At 38.0% G+C, this 12,412-nt stretch overlaps 1 protein-coding gene across 1 annotated transcript in view; it reads left to right on the top strand.

Moving 5' to 3' along the window:
- LOC129378006 (receptor-type tyrosine-protein phosphatase F-like) overlaps positions 1-12,412 on the top strand; it is a 224,795-nt gene that overhangs the window by 88,632 nt on the left and 123,751 nt on the right. Inside the window, 2 exon segments of the mRNA XM_055058240.1 lie at positions 5,454-5,599; positions 6,508-6,649. Of these exon segments, the coding sequence (XP_054914215.1) occupies positions 5,454-5,599; positions 6,508-6,649 (288 nt within the window).

A 12,412-nucleotide genomic window follows, 5' to 3' on the forward strand; every position in this document is an offset into this window, starting at 1 on the left:
ATGAAACAATCGTTTTAAATGCTCACTTGGAGTGTTTTTTCTTTTTTATTTCAAATGTCATTGAGCATGTTTCACTGACAATGAAAAAGCAGGAGAGCAGACTTGAGAGATGCCTCCCTGCCTCATAATCAGCTTGAGAAGATGAAAGCCATTACAGTAATGTTGTTCACACTGGAAAGAGATGAGTGAAGGGTAATTGCACTCAGACTTCTCCTTCTTCTCCACTGTCTTGAATAATTCAGGTCGAACTGGAAGGCCTGATAGAAAGCCTGTCTTCATCTGTCCACAGGGGTTTTGAAAGTTGGATGTTTTTCTTTTCTCTTTCTCTAGGTTTAAACATTTTAAGTACAGGAGCTCAGTAAAGATAAAGCACATAGCTCTTGTGATTTCACTGGAGCTCTGGTAGCACTTACAAAGACCCATCTTTTTCTTTGGCCACTGAACTATCTTTGTATAAAAGAAAAAAAGAAATCTCTGGTTTTTGTCTTATTAATGTAATGTGAGCAGAATATTGAAACTGAGACATCCAGCAAGCACCTGGAAAGGCATTTGTTCTTCAGGTATTTTGGAGTATGAGATACCAATAAGATAAATGTGACAACAACAGCTGGTTCTCAGCTGCTTCATGTCACGTTGTCTGAAAATTCTGGAGTAAGGGAAGGTGTAGGTCTGATATATCACCATCAACATTATTAATAGTTGTTCAGGAGGTTATAAGCAGTGTGAAATTTAATCCAAGAGCAGAAATAAGGAAAACAGTAGATGTTGGCTTCTGCAGTAGAGCAGAGATGGTTTTAACTGCCTGTTAGTGCATATTAAGGTATATTTGGTGTTTGTCAACTGTACATTGAGCAAACAGACCCACAATGACTTATATCCTTGTGAAATTTGTTAAAAGGTCTTTGCACATATGACATTTTCAATACCAAATAACCCGGTGTTCCTTCAGACTTCAGCCATAAAACAGAAGCGCAGATAGAAAACATGATGTTTATTGGTTTAAACAAACAGCCCGAAGTGCAGTTGACTCTGTCAGGGTAAATAACTTCCAGGGAAGACAGCTTTATATGGAATTAATTGCAAACAAGTTGCCTGCTAATGGTCTGAAAAGGGCCTTAATGGAAGTGTTCCATTAAAACAACCAATGCTGATGCCATCAGACAAATTCCCACTAAGTGTTGTCCCATGAAAATGATAACTTGCTAATCCATTATTAATAAGAATTAATGGTTTTCTCTGCTGTGTGTGTATCGATCGCTGATACTCTACCCTGCAGAGTAGCTCTCTCATTGGGCACCCTGGCAGGCTAGGGAATACACTAATTGTTAGCCACATAAGAGCCATTTACGCAGCTCTCTCTCTGCTGCTGCTGCATTTATTACAAGCTTGCTGTGAGGCTTTCAGCAAGAAGAGGAGAAAAAAAAACTTTTTACTATCATGAACAACTGCGCATAAAATCTTATTTTTTTGCTATCTGTTTTGCAATTTCCCATCTGCTGTTTTCTTCCGAACTTAAAGCCTTTCATTTTGTTTTTTGCTTTGGTGAACTTTTACCTCTCCTGATCAGCCACCCTTACAACTAGAGATCAATCGAGTGAAATATAAGAGAGCCATAGCACCCCCACCCAACACCTTTCAAGCTTTTAAAAGCCCCAGACCCCACAAATACAGCTGCAGGCATGAAGCTAACTGACAGAAGCATTTTAATCCCCAAACCCAAAGCAGTCAGCAGGCTTTATATTCCGTCACTCCAACATAAAAGCAGGATCTCTGTGTAGACTCGTCAACATCCTGCAACCTTAAGTTTCACATCTTCATGGCACCAATATGAATCTTTCACTGCTAAACATAGGCTCTGCAGCATACCAGCCAAACATTATGAATTAGTTTTAATGACGACGATTAGAAAGTGCCAGCACTTTGTGTTAAGCTTTTGGCCTTAAAGCACTAAAAAGGTTTAAATTCATTTCTGTAATGACTCTATAATTTGTCCAGACTGTTTTTTCACTAAATGTGTTTTTTTTTCAATTTATAAATTTATGTATTCACTTTATTAGTTATATAACTAAAGTATTTTTTTTCTTACTATTGGAAAGGTAAAATATTCTTTTCCAGCCCCAGTCACGTATCCATTTCAGCACAGCAGTACTGTTTTGAAGCGATGCTGCTTTCTAAGACATTAGTTTAGTGTCTGTAAGTGTTTGATGGTTACCACAAAAATGTATCCAATATATATATATTTTTTTTTTAATTACTCTTTGTAAAATACTGTTTGATGTTTTTCAAAGTCCCAAAGAAGCGACCGGTGTTCTTCCACTCTATAGATAGTGATGCAGCTCTCCCCATCCCCCGCTTGTTTCTGCATATTCTCTCACTGTAAGCTAGCTAGAAGGAGCCTAAAACAGAGACAAACAAAATGGAGAATAGACCAACTTATTAATTAACATATAATATTTTGTTGCAGAAATTCCCCCCCAAAATTCCTCCAATCTAATTTTTGCAGAAGTTGGAACAATTGTAGCGTGCTTGTGTAATAAAAATTATATCTAAATTGTAACTAAATCGCCCACAGACAATTTTTTAAAAACATTCCACCAAAATGGGCATAATTAAAAGACACAGAGGAGTGTGACCAAGTATCAGGATGAATAGACAACCAAGCTGTGCCAGTTTAACTAATAGGAAAATTCAACTGCAGAATTGCCATTCAACCCAAAGCGGACAGCACTGGGATGGTTTTTGACAAAAATATATCAGAATTAAAGTTATTTACAAAATATTTTGCAATTGGCTTAGAAACAAAAGATAGTATCTATAACAACCAATTTATACAGCTTATCTATTTAAAAAAAAGATTTGGGCTTTAGTTGGACTTTAATACAATAAAACTGTTTTGTTGTCAAGTTGTGGGAGTCTCCTCACTTGAAAAACTTAAACAGTACAAATGTACAAACTTGTTGCCAAACTATTCTGGACAATTAATCCAGAAACTTCTGTGCATTGTAGTTTTGAATGTTATGTTTCAAAGAACTGAAGGAGTGCATCTTGGAGCTTGCAGTCATGCCTGAGAGAAGGATTTGCATAGGTAGGTTCGTGTGTTTTCCACCTTGTCCTTTTTATTGTTTTCATGTGACAACTGCCTGACAGGCAGAAAAATGGGACACAGGCAAGGAAGAAAAGGTTGAGTCTGGATTCTGTTTCCTTTAGAAAAGAACTGACAAACCCACCAGTTTTATATTCTCACTCGCCTGCAGTGGCAACTGCAATGGAGGAACACAAAATCTCTGAGTCGAGAAGTAAACACTCCTGGCTGTTTGTTGGAGAGTGCTTGGACCACTATTAACCCCAGCTGTAAGTCAGGGATGTAGGGTCACCAGAGGGCTTCTCGAGAGTTTTGTGACTGAATCTGAGATCTGGATTAACGATGAGCAGCTTCAAATTTGAAGCAGATTGGCCTTTGAGTTATAGGTCAACCATGGAAGCATGTTTGAGAGGATTAATGCAGGAAATACAAGGCTGTGAGGTCAGTTAACTCTGATCCTCCATTTTACTGACACTTGACTTAAATGTTTGTAGCAACATATATTTTTGACATTTTTTATTTAAAGTAAGGGGAGCAAGCATTTTGTTGTTGTTGTTTTTTAAGCTGTTTGATCCTCCCTTGAAATCACAAACTGGAACGATGGCAATTTAAATGAAACCGCTATGGACAGATGTCAGCAGCGGCTCTTGGAAGTCAGATTGGTGATAATCGCTTCTTCGGGATTCCAGCACAGCAGCCATGCGCGCAGCGATGCATGCTCAGGCATACGTCCTTAATGCTTATCGAATTGTAATCTTAAACATAGCTCACCCGCTGCTACCTGCATGTTTGTCAGTAAGTCACTCTGCAGCAATTGAAAAGGATTTACTACTGGGCTATGATATCATAAACGGTAATCCCAAGAGATACAGAGGGCATAAAAAATTAAATTTAACAGGATGGATGGATGATTGACTGGTTGATTGATGGATGGATGGGTGATAGACAAATTAAAGGATGAGTTGACCGATTAAATAATGGATTAACGGGTTTGCTGATTAAAGGATGGATAAATGGATGGGTGAATGGGTCGGATAAATGATGGATGCATCAATTGATGAAAGACTAGAATAAAATAAATGTGTTCCTTGAGTTTGTATCAGGAATAATTAATTGTTTTTTCTGTCATACTTATGCTTTTGACCAATTCAGCATCATATAAACAGATAATTTAATATGACGACATTTACATCTTTCAAAAACAGGTACATTTCCTTTAGCTAAACAGAAAATATTTGAAACCTGCAGATTTTCTGGCTGATGTTTCACCTAATGATGGCCCCTGTCTCTGACCAGCTGTAGTTAGAGGTTACAAAATCATCCAGAGTGACGTGAAGGTGTTACGCATTCTCTCGCACTTCAGCACCTGCAGACCTGCAGTATCTATTTTCTTGACATCATCGGTGTGTCATCCCTCGAGGTGGGAAAGTGATCCCAAGCAACAACAGTTTGCAACATTTCTTCTTCTTCCTCAATAACGCAAAGATAGAGACTGGCGACCTGATAGGTGGACCTGGGAGAAGCTGATCACTGCAGGTTCCCTCCAGGTCTGAATGCGGTGCAGAGTTATGCTAACTGGATATTGATCCGCCCCTTTCCCATATTTTTCCACAATCTCACTGAGGGAAAGCTAGCAGCTCCTATTTATACATGGTGTAATGATTTACCTCCATTGTGCATGCCTCCGTCTGCGGTTCAGGTGATCCCCTCGCCCCCACCTGCCTCTTTAATGACTCCACAGATGAAACATGAACTGACGGAGGCCTTAATGAGGACAATGGCTCACGTTCTCGAAGCCGGGATTATGCATGTCTGCACGGGGAGGCCGTATCACGGAGCTCAAGGTGTGCTCATTGTAGCGTCATGTCAGTTTTGACAGCCTGTCAATGAAATGCAGTCCTCATTGTTTTGGGCACAATGACTCTGGGTGTGGTGCCCAGTAAAAACCCCTGAAGGCAGAGAGAGAAAAACAGTTGGAGGAGCTCTCCATGGCAGGGCACAGTGTTGTTGTAAACACATATAATCTGTGAAGTCTGAAGGATGAACAGAGTCTGAACACAGTAGTTTGCCGTGTTTGGATTGTGGGGGATGGCAGCTGGTTTAGGTGTATCATCCTAAAAGAGGAAAGACAAACACATAAATGTTAGAAATTCAACATGATGCAGTGACAGGCAGACACAAAAGGCTGGATTTTTTTTCCCATGACTGAGCTGTAGGTGTTCACAGCAACAATGCCCGTGTGAGTTGTCTCATGCCTGCTATTGTGAGGGGAAAGTGATATCTGAGGTTTTGCCACGTTTTAAAATGCAGGTGGAAGAAAAAAAAAAACTACTCTCACCTTTCTGCCCTTCTGTTCTGCTTTCCTTCCCAGGCAAGCCGAGTTTTATCAAAACCCCCGAGGACCAGACTGGCATCTCGGGCGGGGTTGCATCGTTTGTGTGCCGGTCCACAGGAGAGCCGAGGCCGAGGATCACCTGGATGAAGAAGGGCAAGAAAGTCAGCTCCCAGCGATTCGAGGTAGAGAAATGCAAATACAAAAACAGCTGCAAGCTATGACCTACTGTGCTTTCTTGTACAGGTTTGGATTGATCTATGGGAAATATGAAATATTTTCATTATAGCTTTTGCACAAAATCATTATTAGGTAATGAGATTTTAGTCTGGTCAATTTTTTAACATTAAACCAGGATTTTCACCTTCCATCAGGAAAACAGCATAGTTACTGATGTGTTTGATAAGCCTAGTCAAAGTCCAGACCCAAATGATTGAACATTTATGTCTGTGGATTCTCTGTATCCTGTCTCACTGAGCTTGATCAGTTTTGCAAGGAAGAATGAGAAAATATTTCCATCTTTAGATGTGAAAAGCTCATAGAGACGAGCACCAGCAGAATTACAGCAAAAACTGACGATAAAAACTTGGACTTAATGTGAAAAAGTTCAAGCAGTGGGAATAATTTTGCAAGGGTGCTGTGCCACATCCATTTTTTGGAAGTCAAATCAACTCTTTTTTTCTCCAAGTAAAAACCTAAAAACTTCACTTCCCTTTAATCTGGCTTCTTCTTGATTTTTTTTTTTTTTTTTTTCCCCAGTCACCCTTCATCTTCTCCTGCGTTTTTGCTCCTCCATCCTCCTCCTCCTATTCCTGAGCTTCACCCAATCTGGTCATGCACTCCCTTAAAGTATTCCCCTCCTTCTTTTAAGCACCTATGAACACAAGGAGAACATCTTAGGTGGGAGTTCTCACTGTTTTTGAATTGCACCTGCTGAAAACTTTCAAACTTTAGCAGGAGGGGCAGCATGTGAGAGCATATGAAAGAGTTTGTGGAAAGATCAAACAACAATCCTTCCAAACTGGCTATATGTGCAATAAATGTTTGGAAAAGAAAGCCAACTTTTCTCTGCTTGTGCTTTTTCCACCCGCAGGTGATTGAATTCGATGACGGCGCGAGCTCCGTGCTGCGGATCCAGCCGCTGCGCACCCACAGAGACGAAGCCATTTACGAGTGTACCGCCACTAACAGCGTTGGCGAGATCAACGCCAATGCCAAGCTCACAGTGCTGGAAGGTAAGACGAGACTATACCACTTTTGGTTTTTCTCTTCCTCTCACTTTTTTCTTTAAACTCTAGTTGTGGAAGATTTTATTCATCCAAAAGCAAATAGCAGTGTTTGCCTCAATAATTCATACATAAGCATTTGCTAACGCTGTGGATATCTGGTATTGGCAGTGCAATGGAGGAGCAGATATGTCTTAATCTAAAGTCCAGAAGGTGAAAGGAACTGCAATGGAAGCACAAATTAAACGTCTTATAGCTCAGCTATTCAGTAAATTCGGTGTATAACTTTGGAGTTGGTTGTATTTTAAAGAATTGCTTTTTCTAAATAGCTTTAAGGGAATGTAAACAACTGAGTTATTGAGATTTTTCACTTTATCTTTTTGCATCAATAGTTTCCTCTATAATACTTGTGTTTTAAGAAATATCTTTAACGTAGATTTTAGCTCAGGGATGTTACAGATTTATTCTGTATTTCCTGTTTTTTGATGCATCTAAATGTTTCAGATCGCCAAGTATTTTACAAATATATTTTGAAGAAAATGCAGTTTTCAAGTAATAATTTTGTTCTTTAATGGGATAAGGCAACAAACCAAACTGTCCATATGTGATAACTCTAATATTGAGAGGTGGGACTATTTTACATCTCTGCAGAGGAAATTTGTCCCATTTTCTTTGGAGTCTTGTTTTAATTTTGCCACATTGGAGAGTTTTCCAGCCTTTTCACAAATTAAATTTAAGCCTGATCTTTGACAGTCCAAAACCTTCATAAAATTTGAAAAGTTCAAATGTAACAAAAAACTTGGATATGAAGAATTTGCAAGGGTGCAAGTACGTTTTCTCGAATCTGTACATTATTAAAGCGATTTGAGCAGAAATGGAGTAGTTTGGAAGCAGGAATCTCCAGAGCTGTGCAGAGGGCGGATTATTTCTGTTCATTTCCCTTTACAGTGACGTTAAAATCAGATCGTCTCTCATTGAAACAGCGTTTGGATTCTCTGCTTTAATTTCATCTTTCTTACACCCACACTTCCTTTTTTTCTGTGCTGTCCATGCCGATTTTATGATATCATCTCAGCTTGCATAATTCTCCTTAAAGGAACTTTTCTTCACTGCAAAGAGAGTTTTTTTTTATTATTATTATTTATTTTTCATTTACCCCCTTCCCTGTTTACAGCATCATAAAGAATGTTTTTGGCTGCTAAGGCAAACAGGACTTGACGTGACCTGAAGCTCTTGTGAATGTGATGAGATTAATCACAGGTTTAGTGTTGGAGGGCCAAATAGGACGCCGAGGTTGTTTTGCCTCTGTTAGAGGAACGCGGACTGTCAAGATTAATAGTCGGCAGCGGGGAAACTGTTCTTATCAGCAGCCTTGCTCTCATGTTGGGTTCTCTCCCTGATCATGCACTTACATAGCAAACAGAAACACTCTGCGTGTTCGTACTCTAAGAGTCTGCTTATGTGTGTCAGATGCATACATTTAAAAAATTTTTTAAAAGGCACTACGCAGCATATGGTCAATGCACCCTGGACAGATCGCCAGTCCATGATAGGTCAACACCTATTAACAGAGACGCACACTCAGGAACCCGGAGCACGCAGAGAAAAGCTGCACACGCACACTGAGAACATGTAGAAAGACCCTAAGCTGGGATTCGAACCCAGGACCTTCTTGCTTCGTAGCCACCAACCTCTTCCCCATGCAGCCCAACACTAAAACTATATGTCAAATTCTGTTTATCTTGCTACATGTCAAGAATTGGTCTATTTTTAAGAAAGCAAAGCATAATTTTTCTCCCATAATATAATTATCCAAAAATCCCAATAAAATTGGTAGTTGCGATGTGAAAAGTTTTTAAAAATAGCTCTTCAACTAGTGATTATTTTAGTTATTGATTATGAATATTGTATTAAAATAGCAGGTATTTTTGCAGTTTTTTTTTATTTAAGCCTCTTTTACACCATTTCAAAAATGTATTTTAAAAAATGCATCTAAACAAATAATACAATTCCCTTATAAATAATAACATTTCATTGCAACAACTTAGCAATCCTGTAGTGTATGCTTGATCATTTATCGCAAAGGATGCATCTGAAGCGAAAAAACCATCACCATCAGCTATCATGTGATTTATCAATACAGTGAAGAGGTGATTGGTTTATTTTTTAGATTTCCTGATTAATGGACAGAAAAATGTGCTTAATACTTTTTTTTTCATAGAATTTGAACTGGGTGAATTTCAAATTATTCTACTTGAGTTTTGTGTAGAACACATTTACAGACAGAAATGTCCTTTTTCTAAAAATGAAAAATACATATACTTTGATCTGAGTGTGTTCTGAGTTTCTATACTCCTGGTAACGATTAATCAATTACTAAATTAGTTAAAAATTATGTTGGTAATTGGCTAATCTATTAACCATTTCGTCCGCCATAAAAAAGTTAAATTTTTGCAAGGTGCTGTATGAATGTTTACTGCAGGTTGCATTCAGTTTCGTACTCATGGTTATATTCCAAACCAAACAAAGATGCTGCTAGAAGTGAGTCTTCTCTTTCTCAACACCTGAGGCTCGTTCAGCTCTTTGTTTTGGTCGCACATACCAAAACAGTGAAGCCTCATAAAACCTGTGGACAGCTGTTCTCAGCTTACAAACTCAGGCAGGTTTCTTCTGCGTTTCCTGCCCAGAGCAAAGTGGCAGACAGCCAGAGTAAACTGATGAAGATGATGTCTTTGTCGACACTGTGGAGGAGAAGTTGCACGCACAAGCACATTTGTGTGTGAATCTTGTCCACAGTAGGACATTGAATGTGTGTGAGAGCCTAGAACTGATTACATGACTGTATGTAAAGGCGTGTAGCTGTGATGTTATTGAGTGCTTCTGAGGTTTCATGCTTGTTACCTGAACCGGTGAGATCATGTGGTGTTCAAGCCATGCCTCAAACCTTCTGCCGTTGCGATGATTGGCTAACATGGACCTCAGACATAAATCTGGAACTGGGCTTAGTTTGAGCCAAACAAGAACAACTTTCTGATAAATAAATGGCCTTGTGTGAAATTCTCACATTTGGTTGATCATCAGTGAAAACATCACAGTTCAGAATTTATCTCAAATGAAGATTATAAATGTTGTCCTAACTCATGTCATCCAAATATCTTCAGAGTCATTGTGGATGGTGGAAAGTCACCATTAGTATTTACAGTAAATAGTCCAAGATTTAGATTTAGTTTGTTTATGGTAGTAAACAAGACACACCTTACCGTACTAACGTGTGAAAGAAGCATACATTTTGGGGGGGAAAGGCTTTATTTACACCTTATTTTAGAAATGACATGTCGTAGCATATGCATACCTTTCTAAATCAGTGGAACATGGTTGTTGGCATAAGAGAGATCAATCCTGTGTAACTGCTAAACGTTTTCTGCATGTCTTCAGGTCAGGTGTCCTTGCCATCACCCTGACCTTTAACTTCCCTCCAGATTCAAGATGAGACTTTGTGCTTCTCTGAAACATGAATCTTGCTTTCACTCAGAAGAAATATGTTGGAAAAAGTAGAAGATGACTGGAAACATGAATCATTCAGCGGTTTGAATAATTTTGGGCTGAAATTAAGAGTTTGACCTGTTGGTTTCCAAAGTGCTTAGCCTCAACTCTCGTTGTTTGAAATGCAACAGTTCTTCTAAGGAGCCATTTAAACACTATTAATATGTACATTTTTAACCATTTTTGTCTGTTCTCATAATTTCTAACACTCACAATAAACATATAGTGCTAGAAATAATTGTAAGCTTTCAGGAAAATCATACATTCCTACTTATATTGTGTCTGTAAATTTATAATTTTGTGTCTGACACTTAATGCCAATTTTTATTGACAATTTTATTGTTAAATTATGAAGATGGTCAGAAAACGCCTAATATCCTACATATGGTTTAGTTTAAAGCTTTATATTCCCATTTACTTTGCTTTCAGTTTGACTAATACCTTTCTAATTGAGTTTATTTTCGAGTCTGTCGTGAGTCTTTCAGTAAAATATGAGTGAATTATAGAATATTATTTTGGAGTTGTCAGAGAAGCCTAAAAGTGTCCCACTGGCATGGAAAAGATGAATAAACAGCTGTTGTGAAACTTGTTGGAAAGCCGGATCAGAAGAGACCAATGTGTCAAAATGACCAACATCTTCTCAAAAGTCATCCACCACCTCCAGCTTTGCAAATCTCTTGAGTTCAAGCATCAGTTTCCAGTTTATTTTTAATGCGCCTTCTTAACTCTGATGACATGTGACTCAGTTGGATTATAAATGTGGTGAAAGAATAAACAGTGTAAAGTGTTGCTCCTTTACCGTCAGCATCATTTATCTCTTCTTTCCTCTTAATACACACAGAGGCTGGGGACGAAACACAACAAACATCGTGTTCAATCAAAGCAACTTCATGAATCTACTCTGTGAAAACCCAGAGGATGAGCTGAGTTTATGTCCACACATGAACTTAACAACACACACATGCATGCATATGATATCCACAGTCATTCGGTACCAACATGCACCGTCTTACGGAGCAAAGACGTCAGCCAGGCTCTATTTTTAGACCATTGTTTGCAGCTCGGTGATACATCAAGTTCGTACCGCCAGCCCAATGCAGGAAAACACAGGGGCAGCACTGAACTGATGGAGACTAATGATGCTGCTCTTTAATGGACCTGCGTTAGCTTGAAGCTCTGAGAAGCTTGTGTCGCATGTCAGAGGTGGCTTTTTCACTCCAATGGACCAGATGATTGAACATGGTGACCAATAGGACTGGTTCAGAACCTTTAAAAATTTATACAGTTATTCAAAAATGAATGCACGAAGGCAAAGGAAGCCAAGCGCAGCTGAAAAATCACGTCACATCTTGGTCAAAAGTTGGGGGAGAAAAATGACTTTTTAAGCAAAAATGTCTTACTTTATTTAAGATCCTCCTCATGTGGCTATAAGTACATGTGATTTTTCATACACAGGAGGTTTTCCTTGCACACAGGGCAACCCCGTCAACCAGAGATTCAACGAGAGCGGTGAAGTCATTACAGCACTAAGTCGATTTGGATTATAGGTTTTAGCAGAGCAGAGTAAGGTCGAGCATTAATTATGATTATTTCATATACTGGCTCTTTATTTTCTTCTGTCAATCCTGCAAAATATGGATTATGACAGTCACACTGGTGCAGATTTACTTTGTAAAAATGTTCAGGGTTCAAAAGTACATATCTCTGGATTGTGGTGTTAGTTTCTTTTTCTGTTTCTGTGGGTCGGTGTTGCAAAAATAAATACTTTAGATTTATTCATTTTAGATTAGGATTTTTTAACATAAAACTAAATTAATTTATATTTTTGTTTCTGTTGAAACTTAAAAGAACATTTGAACATTTTACTTAATTTTTTTTTATAGAAATTTAGTTTGAGAGCCAAATTTTGTAGATTTTTTTTTCATTTTATTTATTTATTTTGATTTAAAATTGAAATGGTTCTGATTCACCAAGGGTTTTTTGATTTAAAATATCTTCAAATTTGAGTATTTTTGTAGAAACTATTTCTTTTTACTTCATTTTTGTAGATTTTTAAATTAATTTTTCCTTTGATTTTAATAAAAATCAAAAAATATATTTAGATTTTTCTATTTTGACATCCAATTACTAACAATATTGATTTATTTTTGTATTTTTCTGTTAGTTAAAGACTCTTGGGTTCATAGATGGAAGTTTACAAAAGCTTAAAAATAAAATCCACAAATTTAC

Source organism: Poeciliopsis prolifica, unplaced genomic scaffold (assembly GCF_027474105.1).
Source record: "Poeciliopsis prolifica strain line A6 unplaced genomic scaffold, Auburn_PproV2 SCAFFOLD050, whole genome shotgun sequence".
Classification (NCBI taxonomy): Eukaryota; Metazoa; Chordata; class Actinopteri; order Cyprinodontiformes; family Poeciliidae; genus Poeciliopsis; species Poeciliopsis prolifica.